Here is a 26,431-nt window from a genome sequence, read left to right as displayed (position 1 = left end):
GCCCCCCGGTTTACGCCATTCTCCTGCCTCAGCCTCCCGAGTAGCTGGGACTACAGGCGCCCGCTGCCTCGCCCGGCTAGTTTTTTTTGTATTTTTTTTAGTAGAGACGGGGTTTCACCGTGCTCGCCAGGATGGTCTCGATCTCCTGACCTCGTGATCCGCCCGTCTCGGCCTCCCAAAGTGCTGGGATTACAGGCTTGAGCCACCGCGCCCGGCCAGGTGCCTGTTTTCTTGTACTGTTAGCAGGTTCTGACAGATATGATGAGTAGAATAATGCATTGGAGATCTTTGTTAAAGTTGAACAATCCCGGTACTGTACCATATCAGTCCTTTGTGGGTAGTAGGCAGCAAATGAGAAACTTTTCAGAAGGAAATTCCTATTTGAAATGGGCTGATTTTAGATGACTCTTCATCTATACCATTTTATATAGATACTAGTATTAAGATGAAAAGCTTCCTCTTCCTCAGGACAGCTTCTACTTTAGATGATCCAATAGTAATTAAAGAATATACCTGTACCTGCAGATTCCAGTTTCAAAGAAATTTAATATTATTTACACAGTTAAGGAACAGGTGATACATTTTCATTTGTTAGAAACTGATCTTTCTGTAATAAAATAGATTTTCAATTCAGTGTATGTCATTATTACTGCTAAGGAAATCTTAGCCCTTGTCTGCCTTAAAAGAATCTTTATTTACTGTAATTATTGCTATGTAGTCACTACTTTTTGTTAATTCCTCAAATCACTCAGATGGTCTTGTTTTCCACTTAGTAAGTAGTCTACAGAGCTTTGACGTTCCTATTTCCTATATAAGAGAAATTTAAAACATTTTTTGTTCTGTCTTAGGGGAATAAAAAAACACTAACCACACATTTGGTTAAACTGCTTAGGAGAAGACATAATAACGATTCCCCAATCTATACTTAACAGCCATAAACCTGAGTTATAGGCTCAGTTACTCCAAATAAATAGTTCTTATAGGTACTTAATTAGGCCTTAGTATCTAAATAACAAAATAATTTCCCCAAATAAATAAGAGGAAGGCAGCCCTATACCTTTGTTGCTCTATGGTGACATTATTAAGGACCTGGCAAATCACTCGTTTTAAAGCTGTAACTATGTCAAGCATTTATTAAGATTTAGTATGTAGAGAACTGTAATCCCAAGAGCTGTGTTCTATACTCTCAAAAAGTATCTCTTGGGAGGTAACACAAAATTTAAGTCCTCACAATAGTGATTTTATTAAATTAGTTGCTTTATAAAACATTGCAGATGTCATAATTGTTAACATAACAATTTACCAAACTGTAGTTAACTGGTGCAGTTTGCTGAGCATGTTTTATAAAGGAAAGGAAATGCCAAAACCCTGGTAAAGTTGTTCCATTGCAGCCTAAGAGAACAAAGATTTGTTTCTCAGACACTTAAATCAGTCAAATAAAAATAAGTTTCCCTCCCCCACCTGAAGCACTTCATCAGTAGAAATAGCCTGATAAATAACTAGACAGTCTTTGCACTGAAGAGATTCCACAACATGTAATGCAATAATGGAAAGGTTACCTTCTTTAGCTTCAAAGTTGGAGGGTTTTGGTCATTTTAATTTTATATCAAACTAGTGCTTTTCAGCCGCAGTATCTTCACTCTGAGAGAAGCAGTCTTCTTCACAATGTATTTTTAATATCCTCATGTTCAATTTTAAGACAAAGCAATTTTAATACTAGGTGCACACCACATGCCCTTGCTGCAAACTGCTTTTCTTGACAAGTTACGAAGTAGTTCAAGGAGGTATGGTTAAGGCTGTATTACTGAATGGTGCTGGTAAATACTACACAGTTTTTTTGTCATGTTGCAACCTTTTGTTTCCAATTTATTTAGTGACTGCTGCTATGAAATCAGATAGCAACAATGACAACATTATTAGGTTTGTTTTGAACTATGATTTAGTAGCAACTTAGGTTCCAATTTTAACCCCTTGGCAGCAAGATCCAAGTTCCCTCATTTGCACATTAGCACCTAAGTGTCAAGGGGTTAAATAACCAGCACAAAATATACTGCACTTCTGATTGTAGCATTTGGCAGAACTGAAAGGAAAGGAAGTTGTGCTACATGTTCAAGGGATTGTGGGCAACATAAAGATGATACCAAGAAAAGATAAAATGTCACATGAAGTCTTCATAGTCTTGTACATATCCTCCATCATAACCACCATAATCTGCCAGATCATCTTTCATGGTGGCTTTTAATCCCCCTCCAGGAACCACACCTTTCTTCTTCTTTTTGGCTTTGCTTTGCTAAAGATGAAAGAGAGTTAATTCATGAAACTTTATGTGCTATGGGCATCTTACCTGGTATAGCAACCCTCATAGACACACAAAAACCTTTGGTCCCAGACACACTAGTTCCGTAAGGGACAACCGAGCCTACATGTTTTGGACCTGAACAGGTCTCTAAAAGGTCTCCCAGAGTCAGTCTCTCCAAAACTTGATCTGGGTCCTTGTTCCTGCTCTGGATACCTAGCCCACCAGCAGGGGTTATAAGTTATTGGTAGAAAGCCTCAACTTCACTGAAGCAAATTTAGAAAAGTGTGAATAAGTACCCCCCAATTTAAACTTACAAAGCTAACCTTTACTTGACATACTTCTCTTACTTTTATAAATATTCTGCAAAGTGAGTATTATTGTCCCTATTTTAGAAGGGAGAAAACTGAAGCTTAGAAAAGCTGATTTACCTATAGCTATTGAGTGGCAGAGCTAGTATATGAACCCAGTCTATGATTTCAGCAATTTCTGTGAACTCAGAAAAGGGGAACATGTCTGGAAACAAAAGGACAGTAATAGCACCCATACTCCTGTTCTAGTCTAACTTAAATGGTATTAGTGAGTTGCTTGACTTTTAAGTAATTAGGACAGGCTCCTATTACATTTGTTGAATGTTAGACCTATAACCCCACTCTAATTTAATACACATTTCCCTACACAGCTTGCTCTTACCTTTTCTTGCTTCTGTTTTTCACTGCAAAGCACAGTCAGTGAATTGGTAATTTTTTTCAAGTCATCAATTTCCACTTAAAAAAAAAGGGCATACCATTAAATGTGAATTTTTAAGCATTTTGAAAACTTAAAGCTAAATATACACATTCCACATATATCTATATATCCCAAAATGTACATTCCAAAAGTGTTATGAGAAATCCAATTTATTCATTGTTAAACTTCAGTAACTATGAAAGGACCATGAATTTCTTCTTTTTAAACATAAGGTGGCCGGGCACAGTGGCACATGCCTGTAATCCCAACACTTTGGGAGGCCTAGGTGGGTGGATCACTTAAGCCCAGGAATTCGAGACCAGCTTGGGCAATACAGCTAGACCCAGTCTCTTGAAAATAAAATTTATTTATAATGATGACCTGTAATCACCAACACACCACTGTTCAACCAAAGAGAAACTGTCTTTTATATAGAGAGAGAGCTCACAATGCTTCCTACTGTCCTTCCTTAGTCTAAACAAATGGGAGAGGATAACATGCCCTTCCATTAACATACCCCCAGTAATCAGTGAGAACAGACAAATAAACATGGAATGACAAGTATTATTATTTATATTATTTTTTATTTTTTGAGATGGAATCTCACTCTGTTGCCCAGGCTGGAGTGCAGTGGTGCCATCTCAGCTCACTGCAAGCTCCACCTCCTGGGTTCATGCCATTCTCCTGCCTCAGCCTCCCAAGTAGTGGGGACTACAGGTGTCCACCACCACACCTAGCTAATGTTTTGTATTTTTAGTAGAGACGGGGTTTCACTGTGTTAGCCAGGATGGTCTCAATCTCCTGACAGGTGATCCGCCTGCCTCGGCCTCCCAAAGTGCTGGGATTACAGGCGTGAGCCACCGCGCCCGGCCTATTTTATTTTATTTTATTTTTTTTGAGACAGAGTCTCGCTCTGTCGCCCAGGCTGGAGTGCAGTGGCCGGATCTCAGCTCACTGCAAGCTCTGCCTCCCGGGTTCACGCCATTCTCCTGCCTCAGCCTCCCGTAGCTGGGACTACAGGCGCCCACCACCTCGCCCGGCTAGTTTTTTTTTTGTATTTTTTAGTAGAGACGGGGTTTCACCATGTTAGCCAGGATGGTCTCGATCTCCTGACCTCGTGATCCGCCCGTCTCGGCCTCCCAAAGTGCTGGGATTACAGGCTTGAGCCACCGCGCCTGGCCCTATTTTATTTTTTTTGAGACGGAGTCTCGCTCTGTCACCAGGTTGGAGTACAGTTGTGTGATCTCGGCTCACTGCAACCTCCACCTTCCAGATTCAAGTATTGTCCTGCCTCAGCCTCCTGAGTAGCTGGGATTACAGGTGCACACCACCACGCCCAGCTAATTTTTGTATTTTTCTTTTTTTTAGAAGAGACGGGGTTTTACCATGCTGGCAAGGTTAGTCTCAAACTCCTGACCTCGGGTGATCCGCTGGCCTCAGCCTCCCAAAGTGCTGGGATTACAGGCATGAGCCACCGCGCCCGGCCGGAATGACAATTCTTAAACCTACAATGACAACACCCTATCCCATCATGTCTCCATTTTCTTGCATGGGAATTAGAATGAGAACAGTGACCATCTCCATGTCCTACCACGAAATGGTCCTGTTCAGTGGACAGCATTATCAGCCTTATAAAAATATGAAGCTGGAAAGAAACACCAGTTTTTAGCTACTAGAAAGTGTTCAGTTTTGGTAAGAGAACACCTCCAAAAACCAGAAAAAAATAGTACATGCAGAATAAAATATCAACTCTGGGCACGTTACCAATCAAATGTAGAGCCCTCAGCATAGTGATATTTCTCAAAGAAAACCCAATCCATTGTAGAGGATTCCTCTTTCTCCATCTTAAAAACTGCAAATAGGCTGGGCGTGGTGGCTCACACCTGTAATCCCAGCACTTTGGGAGGCCAAGGTGGGGGGATCACCTGAGGTCAGGAGTTCCAGAGCAGCCTGGCCAACATGGTGAAACCCTGTCTCTACTAAAAATACAAAAAATTAGCCAGGCGTGGTGGCAGGCGCCTGTAATCCCAGCTACTCGGGAGGCTGAGTGGAAGAATTGCTTTTTTTTTTTTTTTTTTTTCAGATGGACTCTCGCTCATTCCCCCAGGCTGGAGTGCAGTGGTGCGATCTCAGCTCACTGCAAGCTCTGCCTCCCGGGTTCACACCATTCTCCTCCCTCAGCCTCCCAAGTAGCTGGGACCATAGGCACCAGCCACGACGCCCGGCTAATTTTTTTTTTTTTGTATTGTTAGTAGAGATGAGGTTTCACCGTGTTAGCCAGGATGGTCTTGATCTCCTGACCTCGTGATCCACCCACCTCGGCCTCCCAAAGTGCTGGGATTACAGGCGTGAGTCACTGCGCCAGGCCAGGAGAACTGCTTTAACCCAGGAGGCAGAAGTTGCAGTGAGTTGAGATGGTGCCACTGCATTCCAGCCTGGGCGACAAAGCAAGACTCCATCTCAAAAAAAAAAAACTGCAAATACTAGCAAAACCAGTCCCTTCCATACATTCCTGCTTCACCACCCATGGCTGTCACTCCCATTCACCCTGCCCTGAAATGTATGACTCCTGTCAAGGTGTGGCACCACAACCACGGACCCAGAGAATAGGTGCCAGCCCTGTCATGCAACTTGCACCTTGTCTAATTCTGCTGTGTAAAAACCAGTGGCCAAAGTCTCACCCAACCCAAATCCTACAGGGCCAGAGACCTTTTTCCCTCAAAAGATACTTCCCAGCCCCTCTCAAGTGATAATCAGATAAAAAGAATGGGCCAGTGTTTTACTAGCTGCTTTGCAGACAAGCCCAGGTATCTCTTAAGGAAGCCATTGTAAAACAAGAAGTCCTCCTACCCCTACAAACAAAAAGATCCAGCACTCAAATTCACTGTGTATCTGCAGACCAACATTCACAAGGTAATTGCTAAAACAGCAAATCATGAGTCTATATTATAGTATCCTTGAAAATAAAAAATAACCTTCAACCTCCTGAAGATAACATCCTACTAAAAATCTACCCAGAGGGACTAGAGATTAGAATTACTTACATGAAATACACACATCTCGAACTAAGACTTCCAAAAAACTGGCATAATATAGTGATTTTTCATATTGTGTAATTTTATCTTTTAGTAACTTTCCAAACTCTGTAAAGTCATCTCTTGAAGATGGGTTCATAGCATCTATTCCATAAACTGTATTATTAACACCTGTAGGAGAAAAGAAGCACTGAAAAGTATCAGGAGGTTAGGATTTTTAAAACTGAAACCTTACAAGCCAATCAGCTATGTGAATAACCCTGTTGTTTCATTCTAAAGCAGAGGCTCTGAACCTGAAGCCACTGGAGTCATTGGATAGAATGGCTGGAGCGGGACAGGGCGGGGTGGGGGGTGGGGGCAGGGGGGCTACGAACTTAAATCAGAAAAACAGTCACATCTTTATTAACCCGTAATTCAGCATTTCCTTCCGTTTCAATTGACTGGCAACAAATCACAGTGGTATTAGCAAAACTTGACTTACCAGGAGAGATTACACACACTCTCCTGACATTACAGATATCTTACAATATTAATATTGTTCAGTCATCATTACTCTCAAATGACATTATTTATTAGACCTGCCACTATACCTTATTTAATGCATCAATAAGGAAGCACATAATTCTGTATCACAAATTGTCATTTTAGTATTTTGACATCTATTTCTATATAACAGGTTTTCTTTATAATTAAGTATTTTATTCATTTAAAAACAATGTATCAAGGCCAGACACAGTGGCTCACACCTGTAATCCCAGCGCTTTGTTTGGGAGGCCTAAGAGGGAGGATCGCTTGAGGCCAGGAGTTTGAGACCAGCCTGGGCAACACAGCAAGACTTCATCTCTACAAGAAGAAATTGTTTTAATTAGCCAGGTGTGGCCAGATGTAGTGGCTCACACCTGTAATCCAAACACTTCGGGAGGCCAAGGCAGGTGGATCACCTGAGGTCAGGAGTCCGAGAGACAAGCCTGGCCAACACGGTGAAACCCCGTCTCTACTAAAAATACAAAAATTAGCCAGGCATGGTGGTGGCATGTGTCTGTAATCCCAGCTACTTGGGAGGCTGAGGCACGAGAATCACTTGAACCCAGGAGGCGGAGGTTGCAATGAGCCGAGACTGCACCACTGCCTTCCAGCGTGGGTGACACAGTGAGACTCTGTCTCAAAAAAATAATAAAATTAGCCAGGTGTGGTGATATTCACCTGTAGCCTTCACTACCTGGGAGGCTGAGGTGGGAAGATTATTTAAGCCCAGGAGTTAGAGGCTGCAGTGAGCTATGGTCATGCCACTGCACTCCAGATTGGATGACTGAGCAAGACCCTTTCTCTAAAAATAAAACAACACATTACATTACAAAAGGGATACTCTGTTCTTGTACAAGAACACCCCCACAGTAAAGTGGGGAGAGAGGGAACAAAAAGAGTAAGAAACAAAGATGGATCCTGTGAAAGTATTTGTCTAACTCCAGAAGCTAAAAAGGGGTAAACATGTTATATCCCAATAGAAGAAATATGGCCTGGGCTGGGCATGGTGGCTCCTGCCTGTAATCCCAACACTTTAGGAGGCCAAGGCGGGCAGATCACTTGAGCTCAGGAGTTCAACAACAGCCTGGGCAGCATGGTGAAACCCTCTATCTACAAAAAAATACCCCAAAAAAAAAAAAATTACCCAGGCGTGGTGGCATACACCTGTAGTCCCAGCTACTTGGGAGCCTTAGGTGGGAGAATGGCTTGAGCTCAGAGGCAGAGATCATACCACTGTACTCTAGCCTGGGTGACAGAGCCAGACCCTGTTAGAAAAAAAAAAAATCTGGCCCACATGAGTTTTAGACTAAGATAAGTATGCTTCTGTATCCTCCATGTCAAGTATGTTAGTTATTAACAATATCACATGTGGTATTTTAGTATGAGAAACACAACAGTAAAATCCTATTAACAATGACTGTATGAATGCATGTTTTTTACCTTTTAGTCTGTAACAGGTGTCCCATGCTAGGCTTTATGCACACTTCATAAACCTGCCTCTTTAATAAACACATGGGCAGCTTTTACCATCCTAGGAAGACACATAATAACAGCCAAGAGCCCTCTATAATTAGACGAGTGCAGTTAAGACCTGCCAAGCATACAATGGTGCACGGAGCATTCACAGCAACTCCCGGTATTTGTACAGATCCACTAACAGATAAGGTCACACTTCGCCATGAAAAGGAAAACAATCACTACAGTCAGCCTTTTGATCTGTTTAGAGTAGAGAAAGCATGAAGGTGGGGGAGACGTATCAGAATAACTAGAGCTTTCCTTCTTGGCTATAAATTGCAATGATTTAACTGTTTCAACATGATCTTCTACTCTGAAAAGTACTCAACAGGTAATGACAAACTTGGTTAAATGAAGTGAAGGCTTTGACTATTTCTCTAGCCATGTCTCTTACTCTGGAACACTCTGAATGTAACTATTTATAGGATGCTGCACTTTTATCTCATGCACTAACCACAGCTGCAGACACCACACACAGAAATGGAGGCCCTCTAAAGACAGGGCATGGTAAGGGCAAAGAAGGATTGCAGAAGGAAATGACACTGAGCACAAGAAGGCACAGAAAAAGCTGCATGCTTCACCTGGAGCAACATCCTACTGTCTAAGTCTTAAGACAGCAGGACAGCCCTACAGTCCATTTCAAAGCTACAGACCTCACATTTCACGCAAATTTCATCCAGCTGATAAAAATATTCTACGCAGCAGTGTACTTCATTTGAGTCTACTCCTTTTTGCCCTTCTTGCATTGCTATAAATGACTTATCTTAATAATCTTTTACTCAAAACAATCATTCAAAAATCTGAAAATGTAATGAAATCTCAAATATACACAGAGATTAAAAACTGCTTTCTAATATCTACATTAGCCAGTATCATGTTTCTTTTAAGAAAAGGAGATGTTTTCTGAACTTTCTGGGGTCTTCACCTGTAACAGTTTAATACTGTATTGCAATCATACTCCTGTCTTACCAAAAGTTTCCTTTGCTAATTCGAGGTCTGACTCTTCCTGTAATTTCTTTAGCCGAAGTTTATCTGCTAATTGTTCTTCTGGTGTTAGCACTTTAGGTTCTTCAGGTTCTTCTAACTAAAATGAGACAAAAGTTTTTAAAAAGCACTGGGATTATGATGCACCCAGTACCTTTCTGTATTGTATGAATTCTTAAGCATATATAATTATAAATAAAAGTGAACACTGGTAATTACTGTTTCAGGCATTCCTCTAAACACTTTAGTTTTTTGTTTTTTTTTTTTTTTTAAGACAGAGCCTCACTCTGCCACCAAGGCTGGAGTGCAGTGGCGCGATCTTGGCTCACTGCAACTTCTGCCTCCTGGGTTCAAATGATTATTGTGCCTCAGCCTCCCAAGTAGCTGGGATTACAGGCGTGCGCCACCACATCTAGCTAATTTTTGTAGTTTTAGTAGTGACAGGGTTTCACCATGTTGGCCAGGCCGATCTTGAACTCCTGACCTCAAGTGATCCGCCTGCCTCAGCCTCCCAAAGTGTTGGGATTACAGGTATGAGCCACTGTGCCCAGTCCACTTTAGATATTCTTAACCCAATTTTAAAGATAAACCATGGAGGCACAGAGAAACAACCTGCCCACAATAATAGAAGGTAACACGGCTGGTAATGTGACAGATTTGTACCCAGGAAGACTGGGATTACTTCTTTTTTTTTTTTTTTTTTTTTGAGACGGAGTCTTGCTCTGTCACCCAGGCTGGAGTGCAGTGGCCAGATCTCGGCTCACTGCAAGCTGCGCCTCCTGGGTTCACGCCATTCTCCTGCCTCAGCCTCCCGAGTAGCTGGGACTACAGGCGCCCGCCACTGAGCCCGGCTAGTTTTTTGTATTTTTTAGTAGAGACGGGGTTTCACCGTGTTAGCCAGGATGGTCTCGATCTCCTGACCTCGTGATCCACCCGTCTCGGCCTCCCAAAGTGCTGGGATTACAGGCTTGAGCCACCGCGCCCGGCTGGGATTACTTCTATAGCCTTTTTTAAAAATAAGAAATTGAGACTGTGGAAAAAGTAAAAATATTACTTTCATACACTGCTACTAAAACTATATTGGAACAACCTTTCTAGGGCAACTTGGTAATATGTATCAAGTCTTAAATAATACTTTTACATGCTTTAATCAAGCATTCTACTTCTAGGTATTTACCTCAAGAAATAAGATGCACACAAATATATAAGCCCAAGAATGTACATTAGAGTATTATTCATAATTTCAAATAAATTTACAGACAGCCTAAATGTCCAACAGAATGGTTCAAAACATTTCCCCTGGCCGGGCGCGGTGGCTCAAGCCTGTAATCCCAGCACTTTGGGAGGCCGAGATGGGCGGATCACGAGGTCAGGAGATCGAGACCATCCTGGCTAACACGGTGAAACCCCGTCTCTACTAAAAAATACAAAAAACTAGCCGGGCGAGGTGGCGGGCGCCTGTAGTCCCAGCTACTCGGGAGGCTGAGGCAGGAGAATGGCGTGAACCCGGGAGGCGGAGCTTGCAGTGAGCTGACATCCGGCCACTGCACTCTAGCCTGGGCGGCAGAGCGAGACTCCGTCTCAAAAAAAAAAAAAAAAAAAAAAAAAAAAAAAAACAAAACATTTCCCCTTTTCATCATATTGTATAATTATAAAAGTATCATTATAACAAATTTTAAAGATATAATAGTAGATGTCATTTGTTTCCCAAACCCACTTCTCTGAGATGACAGCTGACAGCTTAGTGTGTATCTATCTTCTCTTTATACTGGGATATAATTTTTCTTTTTTTTGAGATGGAGTCTCACTCTGTCGCCCAGGATGGAGATGGAGTCTCGCTCTGTCACCCTCACTCTGTCGCCCAGGCACAATCTCCACTCACTGCAAGCTCCGCCTCCAGGGTTCACGCCATTCTCCTGCCTCAGCCTCCCAGGTAGCTGGGACGACAGGCGCCTGCCACCAGACCCAGCTAATTTTTTGTATTTTTTAGTAGAGACGGGGTTTCACCATGTTAGCCAGGATGGTCTTGATCTCCTGACCTTGTGATCTGCCCACCTCGGCCTCTCAAAGTGCTGGGATTCCAGGCATGAGCCACTGTGCCCAGCCGTTTTCTTTTTTTTTTTGGAGTCAGGGTCTTGCTCTGTCACCTAGGCTGGAGTGTAGTGGTGCAATCATGGCTCACTGCAGCCTCAACTTCCTGGGCTCAAGTGATTCTCCTACCTTAGCTTCCCAAGCAGCTGATACTACAGGCATGTACCACCATGCCCAGCTCATTTTTCTACTTTTTGTAGAGACGGGGTCTCCCTATGTTGTCCAGGCTGGTCTCAAATCCATGGACTCAAGCAATAGTCCCACCTCAGCCTCCCAAAGCGTTGCAATTACAGGAGTGAGCAAACCACCCTGGGCTGTTTTAATTTTTGAACCATGTAAATGTGTTCTCAAATAGAAAATAGGCCAGGCACAGTGGTTCACACCTATAATCCTAGCACTTTGGGAGGCCAAGGCGGGTTGATCACCTGAGGTCAGGAGTTCGAGACCAACCTGGCCAACATGGTGAAATGCCATCTCCACTGATAATACAAAAATTAGCTGGGTGTGGTGGCACACGCCTGTAGCCCCAGCTACTCTGGAGGCTGAGGCAGGAGAATCACTTGAACCCAGGAGGAGGTTGAAGTGAGCTGAGATCACACCATTGCACTCCAGCCTGGGTGATAAGAGTGAAACTCCATCTCCAAAAAAAAAAAAAAAAGAAATAGAAAATAGGCTGGGTGTGGTGGCTTATGCCTGTAATCCCAGCACTTTGAGAAGTCGAAGCAGGCAGATCACTTGAGGTCAGGAGTTTCAGACCAGCCCAGCCAATGTGGCAAAACCCCATCTCTACTAAAAATACGAAGATTAGCCAGGCATGATTGCGTGTGCCTGTAATTCCAACCTGGGATGCTGAGGAATGAGAATTGCTTGAACCTGGGAGATGGAGGCTGCAGTGAGCCAAAATCACACCACTGCATTCCAGCAGCCTAGGTGACGGAGTGAGACTCTGTCTAAAAAACAAAAACAAAAAAACCACACAAATAAATATTTCTGATCCTGTGCCAAATAATCAAAAACAAATACATTTATATAGCTACATGGCATAGAAATGAACAATTTTTATATTTTGTTCAATATATACACTGCAAATAAAAACTAATCCTGGCCAGGCACAGTGGCTCACGCCTGAAAGCGCAGCACTTTGGGAGGCCAAGGCAGACAGATCACAAGGTCAGGAGATTGAGACCATCCTGGCCAACATGGTGAAACCCCATCTCTATTAAAATACAAAAAATTAGCTGGCCGTGGCTCCTGTAGTCCCAGCTACTCAGGACGCTGAGGCAGGGGAATGGCATGAACCCGGGAGGCAGAGAGGTTGCGCTGAGCCGAGACTGAGCCACTGCACTCCAGCCTGGTGACAAAGCAAGACTCCATCTCAAAAAAAAAAAAAATCTAATCCTGTTGACTAGAATGAACTACAGGCACTGGCAGAAATCACTGACTGTAGTCACTGCACTATCATGACTGTTCCTGAATGTTTGTGAAAACTTAAAAGACACTCATATATAAAACTGGGTTCTGTTTTTGCAAAAACCATAAATCAATTTGTTTTGGATTTTACCTACCTTATGGTATCCACTTACAGTCTTTACAGAGCCCTTCAAATTGCTAGGTAATATTTGCAGCCTGTTAGAAACTATACCACTACCGATGTGAGAATTCTGTATTTTAGAAAACAATCGGTACTTACCCTCTTTTTAATTTCTTCTTGCCTTTTCTTCTGTTGCCGTTCTTTCTCTTTTATCTTTTCTGCTATTTTTTTCTTTTCTGAAATTTTTACCTCTAAAAGTAAAAATAAGTTTTATTCACAGTTATACTGAGTATTTTCCAGTTTATTGATGAGACAGACATGATACTTGTATGCTGTTAAGAGACCAAACCTTTCCCAGCTTCAAACAGTAATTTTTCTCACAAATAATGGGAAACTTCTGGGACGACTCCTTCTCCTCTCTAACGTGACCCCTAAGATCCAAATATCTCTTCATATTTCCCCACCGTCCTATAGGCAGGGCTTAGATCATTCAACTATAATTAATGCCAAAACCTCTACCCTTTCCTCCTAACAATACCTAGCACTCACACAGAAATACAGCAGGTATCTAATCTGATTATATTTTGAGGAGATACAGAAAAGTTGCAGGGAAAACAGAATAAAGTGGGAATGGAAGGACACTTGGTTTCTAAATACCAAAATCTCCCATTTTGTGAGCATTCTGTCATTTGTCTTAATACAAGTCACAAATGCTCAGCAAGACATAAAAACAAAAATGGAGGTACCCCAGTGGCTCACCTGGTTTTACTTCTGCTTCCTCTTTTTTTTCATCATCATCGTCATCCCAGTTATCCTAAAGAAAAAGACGTCCATTAATAATTCTTGCTTTTCTGTGTGAACCTTATTATCAACTTGACTAACTCCAGAGAAATAAGTTGGTTGGTATTTTTTGGTACTGCATTAACTTTTTAAATTAATGTAGGGAGAACTGACATCTTATAATGCTGAGCTGCCCTAACCAAGAATAACAGCTGTCTTTCCATTTGATCAAGTACATTTTTGTGTCTTTCAGAAGTGTTTTAAAGTGGTTTCCCTATTAGAGACTTTGCACATTTCTCTTTAGATTTATTCCTAAGTATTTCATCTTGCATGTTGCTATTGTAAATAGGGTATTTTCCTATTATGTCCTCTAAGTGGCTATTATTTGTGTATAAAAACATATTGGCAAGACCCGGTCTCTACAAAAAAAAAAAAAAATTTAAAAATTAGCTGGGTGTGGTGGCATGTGCCTGTAGTCTCAGCTACTTGAGAGGCTAATGTGGGAACATCACTTGAGCCCAGGAGGGTAAGGCTGCAGTGAGTTATGACAGTGCCACTGCACTCTAGCCTGGGCAACTCACTATCATAAAGACCCTGTCTCAAAATAAATAAACAAAAATAACTACTGGCTTTTTTATATGTTAATATCCTGCTACCTTACTGAATTCATTTATCTCTTAAGTTAGATTTATCATTGCTTCTCTAGGGTTTTCCAGGTATGCTGCCTTATCTGGAAACAAAAGATAGCTCTACTTCTTTACCAATCCTTAGGCCCTCACAATTGATTTATCTAATTGGGCCAGCTAAACCTCTAGTACAATGTTGAACAGCAGCAGAGGTAATGGGCATTCTTGCTTTCTGGATGGAATGCTCTGTTGTTTCCCCATGAAGTGCTATGCATCCCAACAAATTTATGCAGTAAAATTTACCAGACTTTTTTTTTGGTTTTTTTTTTTTGAGACGGAGTTTCGCTCTTCTTGCCCAGGCTGGAGTACAATGGTGCAATCTCGGCTCACTGCAACCTCCACCTCCCACATTCAAGCAATTCTCCTGCCTCAGCCTCCCCAGTAGCTGCGATTACAAGCATGTACCACCACGCCTGTCTCATTTTTGTATTTTTAGTAGAAAGAGTTTTTTTTTTTGTTTTGTTTTGTTTTGTTTTGTTTTGTTTTGAGACGGAGTCTTGTTCTATTGCCCAGGCTGGCTGGAGTACAGTGACGCGATCTCAGCTCACTGCAACCTCCGCCTCCTGGGTTCAAGTGATTCTCCTGCCTCAGCCTCCTGAGTAGCTGGGATTACCAGCGCACGCAACCATGCCTGGCTAATTTTGTATTTTTAGTAGAGATAGGATTTCACCATGTTGGTCACGCTGGTCTCGATCTCATGATCCGCCCGCCTCGACCTCCCAAAGTTCTGGAATTACAGGCGTGAGCCACCACACCTAGTCCCAGATTTTTATTCCATTGCCTCTGGATGGATTTCAAGTCAATTAGAAAGTCTTTTGTTTTGTTTTGTTTTTGAGATGGAGTTTTGCTCGTTGCCCAGGCTGGAGTGCAATGGCGTGATTGTGGCTCACTGCAACTGCTGCCTATTGGGTTCAACCAATTCTCCTGCCTCAGCCTCCCAAGTAGCTGGGATTACAGGCATGCACTACCACGCCCAGCTAACTTTGTATTTTTAGTAGAGACGGAGTTTGTCCATGTTGGTCAGGCTGGTCTCAAACTCCCAACCTCAGGTGATCCGCCCGCCTCAGCCTCCCAAAGTGCTGGGATTACAGGCATGAGCCATTTCGCCCAGCCATAGTCTTTTCTTACACCTAAGAATTCACCCACAATTTTTTCTAGAATGTGTAGGGTTTCATTGTTTTTTTATTTAGATCTCTGATCTATTTGGAGTTTTTGTCTTGTGTATGATGTGCGACACAAATCTAGTTGTATTTTTTTCCAAAAGGGCTACCCAGTTGTCACCGCATCATTTATTAAAAACCCTTTAATAAATAATGATTTTCTCCCTGGGCTATGGTTTGAATGTATCCTCTAAGTTCATGTGATGAAAACTGAATCTCCAATCCAACAGTGTGGAGAAGTAGGGTCTTTCAGAAATGGTTAGAGGCAAAGCCCTCATGAATGGATTATTAATACCTTTATCTTAGGAGTAGATACCTGATGAAAGGATGAGTTCTGCCATCCTTTGTGCTCTTTTGCCCTTCTGCCACAGGATAATAGCACAAGAAGGCACTCACCAGATGCCAGCACCTTGATACTGGACTTCTCAGCCTCCATAACCATACGAAATAAATCGGTTTATAAAATACCCCGTCTATTGCATTCTATTGCAGCAAAAAAATTTTTAAGATACCCTGTGACTTACCATATACTAAATGTTCATATATACTTGGTCTACTTCTGGGCTTTTGATCCTATCCCACTAATCTACTGTCTCTCCATACACCAGTACCATACTGGGGTTTTTTTTGTTTTGCTTTTTGAGACGGAGTTTCGCTCTCGTTGCCCAGGAGTAACCCAGGAGTGGGAGGCTGCAGTGAGTTGAGATTGCACCATTGCACTCCAGCCCAGATACAGTGCAAGACTCTGAAAAAAAAGGAGTCAAGGCCAGCACATGCCTGTAATCCCAATACTTTGGGAGGCCAAGGTGGGCAGATCACCTGAGGTTGGTAGTTCAAGACCAGTCTGACCAATATGGGGAAACCCCATCTCTACTAAAAGTACAAAATTTGCTGGGTGTGGTGGCACATGCCAGTAATTTCAGCTACTCAGGAGGCTGAGGCAGGAGAATCACTTGAACCTGGCAGGCAGAGGTTGTGGTGAGCCGAGATCGCACCATTGCATTCCAGCCTGGGCAACAAGAGCAAAACTCCGTCTCAAAAAAAAAAAAGTCAAGAGCTGATTAAGCCTTCATGGATCCCACTCTAACTCAGGGCACTTTAAAATAGATCTAGCCAGGTGCAGCAGCTCAGACCTGTAATCCCAGCACTTTGGGAGGCCAAGGCAGGCAGATCACTTGAGACCAGGAGTTCTGAGACCAGCCTGGCCAACATGATGAAACCCCATTTCTACTAAAAAATACAAAAATTAGGTGGGTGTGGTGGCGCACGCCCATAATCCTAGCCACTCAGGATGCTGAGGAACAAGAATCATTTGAACTCAGGAAGCGGAAGTTGCAGTGAGCCAGGATTGAGCCACTGTACTCCAGTCTGGGCAAGAGAGACTGTCTTAAAAAAAAGATCTACACTGTCTTTTCTATGCCTAACTCAATCACTAAGCTAAATATAAACCAATTATCAAACACAATTTTCTAAAAGCTTCACAGAACTTAGAAGGCTCAAGTTTAATAGGGACAGACAGAGCCCTATGATTAAAGACGGTTTTAATCATAGGTAGCCTGGCCATTGTCTCAGCAACCACCAGGCACACTATGATATGCCATTTGAAGCTGAGCGGCACGATGGCAAATGCAAGGCAAGAGGCCCTGACGCTACTAAAGAAGCAAAGGCTGACTAATATGACTAATATGCCACACTATGACACCAAGCTTCTGGTTTCATAACACAAAGGGTCACAAATTTGTATCAGCCTAGAATATAAACTAACCAAGCCTTGATTCTTAATAAAAATCTCTAAGTCCACTAAATAAATTAAAAATTCAATATCATGATTAAGGCTGTCATACGGTCTGCAAGCATAATGAAAGGAACTTAGTATAAAAAAGTAAATGTATTTTTATATTCACCTTACTTCAGCAATTTAACCCACAGCTCGCAGTTTTAACAGATTGAGAGCAAACCAGCTAGTCATTATTTGAATAACTATGATACTAGAGTTAGAAATTAGAGATCAAATGTTTGTATTTCGCCATTAGTTTGCCAAGTGCTTATATTAATACATCACAGTACAAAAGGAACCAAAGAGCTAAAAATAAAAGTGAATTACTAGGCATTTTTTGTTGTTTAAATCTTCACAGAACCCAGGAAGGCTGGATCTGTGAGTGATATGCGGCAGTGCTTCAGTTCATTTGCTTACTTCCAGAAGGTGCATATTTACAACCCTTCTGAGCAACAGGTGTAGTAACAAGGTTAATTCTCACAACAGTCCTGTAAGGAAGGTCGTGTTATCCCCCCATTTTACAGAAAAGGAAACCGAGGCCCAGACACAGCCATCCCACAATCTCAGTGAAAAACTAAGGGACCTGCTCTGAATGGACCAAAGTTCTTTAAAGTGTCATAGTACAAAGTTACACTTAGAAGACTAAGTTCTGGTGTTCTATTACACAGTAAGGTGACTATAGCTAATAACAATGTTGTATATTTCAAGATAGCTCCATGAGAAAATTTTGAATGTTAACACCACAAAGAAATGATAAATGGGCCGGGTGCGGTGGCTCACGCCTGTAATCCCAGCACTTTGGGAGGCCGAGGCGGGCGGATCACAAGGTCAGGAGATCGAGACCATCCTGGCGAACACGGTGAAACCCTGTTTCTACTAAAAATACAAAAAATTAGCCGGGCGTGGTGGCGGGTGCCTGTAGTCCCAGCTACTCGGGAGGCTGAGGCAGAAGAATGGCGTGAACCCAGGAGGCAGATGTTGCAGTGAGCCGAGATCCGGCCACCGCACTCCAGCCTGGGCGACAGAGACAGACTTTGTCTCAAAAAAAAAAAAGAAAAGAAATAAGAAATGATAAATGTTTAAAATGATGAAATAGTAATTACAATGTATACACGCATTGAAACATCACAATATACCCCATAAATATGTACATTGTGTCAAATTGTAAAAACAATTTTAAAAAAGTTTTAAATAACAACATTTGATTGATCTTTTTATTAAAAATAAAAAAAATGATTTACTTTTTTAAAAAGCATGTTTTAAACACTTGCCTACAAAGTTCGTGGTTTGGTGGAGTTCAGTTCACTGTAATAAAACAGCTTACAACCCATCTTTAGAGTAACATGCTGAGATTCGTCCTTTAAATGTATACATGTAAACAGCTTCATTTAAGGCTTTTTAAAACACAGTGTTAAGGAAAGTCTTTAAAAAGTATGTTTTAAACACTTGCTTAGAAAATTCAGTCTGGTAAACAATTTAATTCACTGGAATAAAGCAGCTCACAATGCAAAATAATAATAAAAATAGTGTTATAGTAAATATGACTTCTTCCCTGAGTCCTGAAGTATAAAATAACTAACCTGGAACTAAGTCCCTCTCCTGGAAACTGGGAATCTCCTTAAACGGAAGGATTATGACACATATTAAGATATGCCCAGCTGGAGGTATACTGGTTACCAACCTTCTCACTTAAATTGCTTGTAGTGGGCCGGGCGCGGTGGCTCAAGCCTGTAATCCCAGCACTTTGGGAGGCCGAGGTGGGTGAATCATGAGGTCAGGAGATCGAGACCATCCTGGCTAACATGGTGAAACCCCGTCTCTACTAAAAATACAAAAAACTAGCCGGGCGTGGTGGCAGGCGCCTGTAGTCCCAGCTACTCGGAGGCTGAGGCAGGAGAATGGCGTGAACCTGGGAGGCAGAGCTTGCAGTGAGCCGAGGTCTGGCCACTGCACTCCAGCCTGGGTGACACAGCGCGAGACTCCGTCTCAAAAAAAAAAAAAAAAAAATTGCTTGTAGTGGTTCTTTACCGATCTTTTTTTTTTTTTTTTTGGAGACGGAGTCTCACTCTGTCGCCAGGCTGGAGTGGACAATCTTGGTTCACTGCAACTGCAACCTCCACCTCCTGGATTCAAGCGATTCTCCTGCCTCAGCCTCCCAAGTAGTTGGTACTACAGGTATGCACCATCACACCCGGCTAATTTTTGTGCTTGTAGTAGAGACGGGATTTCACCATGTTGGCCAGGATGGTCTTGATCTCTTGACCTCGTGATCCGCCCGCCTCAGCCTCCCAGAGTGCTGGGATTACAGGCGTGAGCCACCGTGCCTGGCCCCTCCCAACTTTTTTTTTTTTTTTTTTTTTTTTTTTTGAGACGGAGTTTCACTCTTGTTGCCCAGGCTGGAGTACAATGGCACGATCTCGGCTCATTGCAACCTCACCGCCTCTTGGGTTTAAGCGATTCTCCTGCCTCAGCCTCCCAAGTGGCCGGGATTACAGGTATGCGCCACCACAAACCGGCTAATTTTTTACTATTAGTAGAGACGGGGTTTCTCCATGTTGGTCAGGCTGGTCTTGAACTCCCGACCTCAGGTGATCCACCCACCTCAGCCCCCCAAAGTGTTGGGATTACAGGCGTGAGCCACCACACCCGGCCAGTTTTCTACTAATTTTAAGAAACTGGGCCAGACGTGCTGGCTCACGCCTGTAATCCCAACATTTTGGAAGGCCAAGGTGGCTGGAATATCTGAGGTCAGGGGTTCAAGACCAGCCTGGCCAACATGGCAAACCCTCGTTTCTACTAAAAATACAAAAAAAATCAGCAGGGCATGGTGGTGTGCACCTGTGGTCCCAACTACTCGGGAGGCTGAGGCCCAAGAATCACTTGAACCCAGGAGGCAGAGGTTGCAGTGAGCCGAGATCACGCCACTGCACTCCAGCCTGGGTAACAGAGAAAGCCTCCACCTAAAACAAAAAGAAAAAAAAGACAAAAGAAAAAAACTGGTCTGCAAGCCTCTGGTACTAAGAGGTCAAGAAGGAAGAAGTATGGCTGAAAATAGGGAGCTCCATCTCAATACCCCCAAGGTAAACAAACAAACTCAACATAGGAGCATTTTTGTATAATGTTGATGCTCCTCAGTTACCCTTTCCAGAAAAACATCACCCCCAAGCCCACCCATATTACAGCTCCCTCAGCACATTCACACCAACTGTATGTCCACCTCTATCCCTGTCCCTAGTTTCTCCCATCAAAGCATAAATCTTACCCCAGACACACATCAATGCAGACATAATGAAGCTACCTTGACATTCTCTACTCCATCACAGAATGGATTTTAGTAGCAAAAGAAGTGGTTCTGGCCAGGAGTGGTGACTCATGCCTGTAATCCCAGCACTTTGGGAGGCCAAGGCAGGCGGGCCACAAGGTCAAGAGATCGAGACCAAGCTGGCCAACATGGTGAAACCCCGTCTCTACTAAAAATACAAAAATTAGCTGGGTGTGGTGGCATGTACCTGTAGTCCCAGCCACTTGGGAGGCTGACGCAGAAGAATCGCTTGAACCAGGGAGGCAGAGGTTGCAGTGAAGCGAGATCACTTCACTGCACTCCAGCCTGGAGACAAGAGTGAGACTCTGTCTCAAAAAAAAAAAAGCTGGGTGCAGTGGCTCACACCTGTAATCCCTGTAATCCCAGCACTCTGGGAGGCTGAGGCGGGTGGATCACCTGAGGTCAGGAGTTCGAGACCAGCCTAAACAACATGGAGAAACCCCATCTCTACTAAAAATACAAAATTAGCTGGGCGTGGTGGTGCATGCCTGTAATCCCAGACACTCGGGAGGCTGAGAATCTCCTGAGGCAGGAGAATCGCTTGAACTCGGGAGGCGAAGGTTGCAGTAAGCTGAGGTCGCGCCATTGTACTCCAGCCTAGGCAACAAGAGCAAAACCCCGTCTCAAAAAAAAAGAAAGAAGTGGTTCTATCAACATGTCCCAAGAAGAGCCATGACATCTGTTCCTCAATTCATAAAAGGAACCTTGACTGTCACTCTCTCCCCAAAGTGCTTACAAGTGTGCCCTGAAGTTACTACCAAACTAGCACTAAGCCCCTAAAGAAAGGAGCATAGTAAATGTCAGCAAAAGAGACTGGTCACACTTCCAAACAGATGTAATTATAAAAGCAAAAGGCCAGGTAGCTTTCCCCAGGAAATTAGAGTTTTTGTTTCCATCGTTATAAAATTAAGTGCCTGAAAAGTAGATTTAAGGTAGAATGTTCACCACGCTGCTTCAAACAATATGCCCAATTTTCTGTAAACACTAGGAGTCTGTAAATTCCAGCAGCAAATTCAGATAAAATGCAAAAAGGGTTCCTAGAGAAACAGCTAAAATTAACTTAAAATATGGAGCAAGTCTACAACTCACTTCAAAGAGCCCTAAATGGTTATTTGATTCAAGAGACTACCTATGAACATCCAATTAAATCCCTTACCCAATTATTTTTGGCAGCCAATTAATCTTTCAACTATAATATCCAATTTATCTTCAAAAGAATCACCCAGGCTGCTCTCCTAAAATGGCTAGCTTCTTAGAATAGGGCCTGTTTATAAACTACTTGCTTATCTATACTCTTGCCCTGCAGATACACACCCATCATTTAGGCCATTTCTATGAAAGAGATGGCTGCTTTTTTACTTTAAAATCTGCTTCCTAATTGAACACATTATTAGAAGCAAAGCAGAAAACTTTAAATCTTGCTTTCTTTTTATTTTTAACAATGTGGCCAGTAGTTAGCTGGTTCTGTCTTCATAATATAAAACTACATTATGTCACATGCAATGAGAACACATTTAGGGCTGAAAATGCTTTCCAACTTAAGCAAGATATATTTATAGATTGTCAAATAGAAGTAGCTTCAAATGAGCAATAAAACTCTTTGCCCTATAGCAACAGCCTAGGAACTAACATATACTCCTTCTCCTTTTTTCTTTAAATAATTTGGTTTAGGTAAAACATAATCTCTTGCTGGAAAAAAAAAAGGCTTTAATTGGTGTTCTGTAAGCTGTGCAGTTCTACTCTGAGAGAACTCAGAACTGTGCAACGAGATCTTGGCAAGTGTAGACTTCCAGCAAACTTTCAGTTTTTTAAAAGCCAAAATGTTCTTCCACCATCTCGGAATTATCCTGGGTGTCTAAAAGCCAAGGTGCCTGCCTTAGTAAATTCTACTTCATTTAATTCAATTCATTAAGCTTTTAACATACTACAATGGATCAGCACTGAGCTGAGTTCCATCTCAATGCCTACCTGTCTCATATTCAGGACAGTTATCAATCTACTTTCAATTCCTGGCTAAGCAATATCAAGACACTGAACACTAAACAAGCGGTTTATTCACAATGAATGATCCATCATGACGAGAAAATATTTTTCAATAACAAACATGCTTCCTAATTCAAAAACTTGCTAGTTTATAAGAGTGGCAGGGTATGAAACGATATGATTGAGATTTTCTTGAAAATAATCTGGTTGGAAGAAGAAAGTGGGGATATAGAGGAAACAAGAGGGGTCACTGGCTTATTAAATGTTTCTCTCTACTGCATGTTTGGAATTTTTCGTAAGTTACACATACACATACACACACTGTCTTCAAAATACCCATTTACTGGCAAAATGCTCACCTTCTGGGTATTCCCCAGTAATTTCACATTTCTGTAAAATACAGATCCTATTCTTTAGAAGTTGTTTCCAACCCTTGGAAAATGTCCTTATCTCGTAGATTCAAACTATTTATTGGAATAGGATCCTAAGAGAGGGTGAACGAGTAGGATGAGACAGGCTCAACTACGTCTGTTCTTTAGGATCACTCTCTCTTTTAATGTATTGGGGTCTTGCTATTTTGCCCAGGCTGGCTTCAAACTCCTAGGCTCAAGCAATCCTCTTGCCTCAGCCTCTTCAGGATCTTTTAAAAGAAATGCTGTATGATTACAGACGCAAATGCCTGAGATGGCTGAACAGCTAGAAGTTTCTGCAAACTCTGCACCCTTTGAATAAATCTAGCTTCTAAACTGTTCTACTGAAATGCTAGGAGACTAGTAAAATGGAGTACAAGTTATGTTGTCCTTGCTTCCAGTAGGTACTCACTGCCTTCTCAGTCAACACATCCTACACATCATACTAGCAATGGGGAAGGAGTCATATATGCCAAGTGAACAATTCTTCCCACTGCCTCTGCACAACTATCAGGATAGGAAAAAAGGTAAATAAAGCCAGGGTGATGGGAAAGTATGCTTCCAAGTTCTCATCTTTTTAACTGGGGAAAAGCATACCCTTTTCTCTCCATATATATTAATAGTTGTACAGTTTAACCTAAGTCCACTTCTGCCACTGCCAGATAGCTATTTGAAAAGTCAAGGACAGCAAAATACTAAGTCTACTAAATGATAGTAAAGTGCTGGAGCAAATTATAATAACAAAGACATCAGTTTTCCTTTCATTTCCCAGAACATTACAAATGACATTAAACCTGTATTTTTAAAGGTTAAGTACTAGATGCTGACATAAACAGAAGACCTCACGGAAACTAAGCCTTGTCTCCAACCCCTCACAAAAAGTACAAAAACATAAGAATTCAGAAATTTGGTGATATGGCTGAGCCTGCTGGCTCACGCCCACAATCCCAGCATTTTAGGAGGCCAAGGAAGATAGATCACTTGAGCCCAAGAGTTCAAGACCAGCCTGGGCAACATGGCAAAACCCCATCTCTACCAAAAACACAAAACTCAGCCAGTCTCATAACTCCATCTCAAAATAAATAGGCCAGATGCAGTGGCTCACACCTGTAATCCCAGCACTCTGGGAGGCTGAGGCGGGAAGATCACTTTGACCTCAGGAGTTCGAGACCAGCCTAGGTAACATGGCGAAACCCTGTCTCTACAAAAAAATATGTATATATAAATTAGCTGGGCACAGTGGTGCACACCTGTAATCCCAGCTACTAGGGGGCTGAGGCTGGAGAATCACTTGAACCGGGGAGGCAGAGGTTGCAGAGATCGTGCCACTGCATTCCAGCCTGGGAGACCCGGTGAGACCTTGTCTCAAAAAATTAGATGGAGAGATTAAATTAAGTTAAAAAAAAAAAAAACTTAGCACTAAAAGGGCAACTGGACAAGATAATCTTTGTCATCCCTTACAACTTGTAAATATCCAAAACTTGTTCCAAGTGATCAGAATTACATTCATCAGAGGCCGGGCGCGGTGGCTCACGCCTATAATCCCAACACTTTGGGAGGCCTAGGCGGGTGAATCACCTGAGGTTAGGAGTTTGAGACCAGCCTGACCAACATGGAGCGAAACTCCATCTCAAAAAAAAAAATTATATTCATCAGGATCGGTACCATTTAGATCCCTTAATCCCAGGGAAGTTATTCCATGACATCAGTCTACACTATCCATTAAAACTTCATTTTCTGCAACTTCTTTCCTAATATCTCTAATCTTTTCTCTGCATTTGTTAACTTATTCCCAAATTTCGTAACAGATGTCTTAACTGCCACTTCCTATATGCATGGAAAAAAATGAAAGGACCAATATGAACCCAAGGCTCAAAACTGAAAATCTGCTACAATGTAGGGGGATAACTAACATCTTGTAATGAGGCTGGTAACACAATCTAGTCCCATGTTTCTACAACATGTAAATAAAGCTTCTAAGTGTCTTCAAATAATCAGTCGATTTATTAACTTCAATGTGTGCAAAGCTCACAACATTCTTAAACCTCAGGCTGTCAATAAATTGGATATCCACACATCCAACCTCATCGGACTGGGGAGAAAAGAGAAAAACTCAAAACAACATCCCTATTAAGTTCATAGTGATTATCTAGCTTAAATTTTTCAGCCCAGGCAGAAGGATTTGCAGGGTTCTCCATTTTGTGCTTATAAGTTAGGAGAAAAAAATTCACTAAATTAGGCAAAACTACAGAAAAAAATCATTTTCCATTTCACACAAAACTTTATCTGCACAAATATAACAAGATTTTGAGAACTTTGTTAATAAGAGTCTTAACATTTTGGATTTGAGACTTCTGTAACTACCGTAAAAAAAAAAACACGTAGAAGTAAATGTCACCTAAAAGCTGTATAATGAACCCTTCGGAGTTTTCAAAATCAAACGACTGAGGTAAAAATGATTATCTACAAGGCATAGACAAAAAACCAACAACAACAACAAAAAACCACAGGCCCGTAATCTACTACAACCACCAAATCTTCAATATTTCCTTAGGTGTCGTATGTGTGTAGTTGAGTAACTGACATCTCTCCATTCCTCAGGTCACGGTGTGAACTACCTGGGTTTCTGTCCACTAACTGTGGGCGATCTCAGTGTTCAGTTCATCCTTTTTACCACAGGGTGGGGGAAGGGAAAGCCAAAAGTTATTTCGCTTTACTGTTTCTACCTGTCTCGTGTGGGAAAAAAAAAGGTTGAAATTCAACAACAATATTCCACTCATCTAATCCCTCGAACAAACTGTATAAGTAGAGTTACTTATATAGTAACTCATAAGTGAGTTACTGGCCCTGGGCTGACCTGAGCTCGAAAAGGCATGCGACTTCTTTCAAGACCTTCCATATGGATAAGCTGCAAGGCTCAATTCCCAACTTCCCGGTCTCATTCCTGCGAGAGGCTCCGGACCGCGAAGCTTGCACGTGGGCCGACCCGGCCGATGCTGTCACCTTTCGTCGCCAGCCAGCGGGTGGGATCCAGGCCAGAGAGCAGACCCTCAACCGGAGAGGGGGTAGGGGAGGCCATGCTGCCAGTCTTCGGCCCACATGGCCGGCAGGCGGAGGGGAAGAGAGCACCACCAGGCCCTAGGCTCACGCCTGGACCCACGGCCCGCAGGCCCCGGCAGCGCCCCAGGGCCCAGCGTCGGCCGGCAACCAGCCAGCCCGCTCCCGCGCTGCCCGTCACCCTAGCCCGCACCCACCTTGACGTCCTCGTCCTCGTCCTCGCCTTCCCAGCGGTCCCCGCCGGCAGTGCCGCCGCCCCCCACCTTCCGCACTGGGTCTTCCACGGAGAACGCGTCCGCGTCTACGGAAGAGAGCGAGCCGCGTTAGTGCCTGCCATGGCGTGAGGCCGGCGCCGGCCCGGGCCCTACGCCAGCAACTTCTCCTCACCCCAGGAGTCCGAGTCCCCTGCCGCCGCCGCCGCCGCCGCCATCTCGAGCCGGGTGTGAGTGTGTGTGAGGGGAAGAGCTAGCGAGGAGCTAGCACAGCGGAGGTGAGTCACTGGGTTTGCTCTCGTTGACCGGCGCGGAGCAGGATGGGACCGTGGCTGACT

At 42.8% G+C, this 26,431-nt stretch overlaps 2 protein-coding genes across 5 annotated transcripts in view; one reads left to right on the top strand and one right to left on the bottom strand.

Moving 5' to 3' along the window:
• Positions 1–633, top strand: part of SPG11 (SPG11, spatacsin vesicle trafficking associated) — a 104,536-nt gene extending 103,903 nt beyond the window's left edge. For both annotated transcript variants that reach the window (XM_025389760.1, XM_025389759.1), the window contains one exon: positions 220–633. The gene's annotated coding sequence lies outside the window, so the exon portion shown is untranslated. The remainder of the gene's footprint in view (positions 1–219) is intronic.
• On the bottom strand, positions 527–26,431 carry EIF3J (eukaryotic translation initiation factor 3 subunit J). 3 transcript variants are annotated; one of them, XM_025389762.1, is made up of 8 exons: positions 26,269–26,431; positions 26,079–26,182; positions 13,466–13,520; positions 12,866–12,957; positions 9,070–9,184; positions 6,070–6,231; positions 2,990–3,063; positions 527–2,290 (listed from the first exon to the last, which is right to left on the bottom strand). In XM_025389762.1, the coding sequence occupies exons 1-8, from the start codon at positions 26,309–26,311 to the stop codon at positions 2,159–2,161; spliced, it is 777 nt and encodes a 258-aa protein (XP_025245547.1). In that variant the 5' UTR covers positions 26,312–26,431; the 3' UTR covers positions 527–2,158. The 3 variants fall into 3 exon arrangements, with proteins under 3 accessions (XP_025245547.1, XP_025245549.1, XP_025245548.1); XM_025389764.1 differs by lacking the exon at positions 6,070–6,231; XM_025389763.1 differs by lacking the exons at positions 12,866–12,957; positions 13,466–13,520.

This window comes from Theropithecus gelada, chromosome 7a (genome assembly GCF_003255815.1).
Source record: "Theropithecus gelada isolate Dixy chromosome 7a, Tgel_1.0, whole genome shotgun sequence".
Classification (NCBI taxonomy): domain Eukaryota; kingdom Metazoa; phylum Chordata; class Mammalia; order Primates; family Cercopithecidae; genus Theropithecus; species Theropithecus gelada.
The sequence above is the reverse complement of the archived record's forward strand: the minus strand, read 5'-3'. Positions and strand labels throughout refer to the sequence as shown.

What these genes read in the sequence shown, in the direction of transcription:
- EIF3J (XM_025389762.1), bottom strand. Translation starts at nt 26,311, where the DNA reads ATGGCGGCGGCGGCGGCGGCGGCAGGGGACTCGGACTCCTGGG. An exon ending in ACGAGGACGAGGACGTCAAG is followed by an intron (nt 13,521 to 26,078) that starts GTGGGTGCGGGC and finishes CTTTTTCTTTAG; the next exon opens with GATAACTGGGATGACGATGA. An exon ending in TCGAGATGTGTGTATTTCAT is followed by an intron (nt 3,064 to 6,069) that starts GTAAGTAATTCT and finishes TTTTTTTTTAAG; the next exon opens with TGGAAATTGATGACTTGAAA.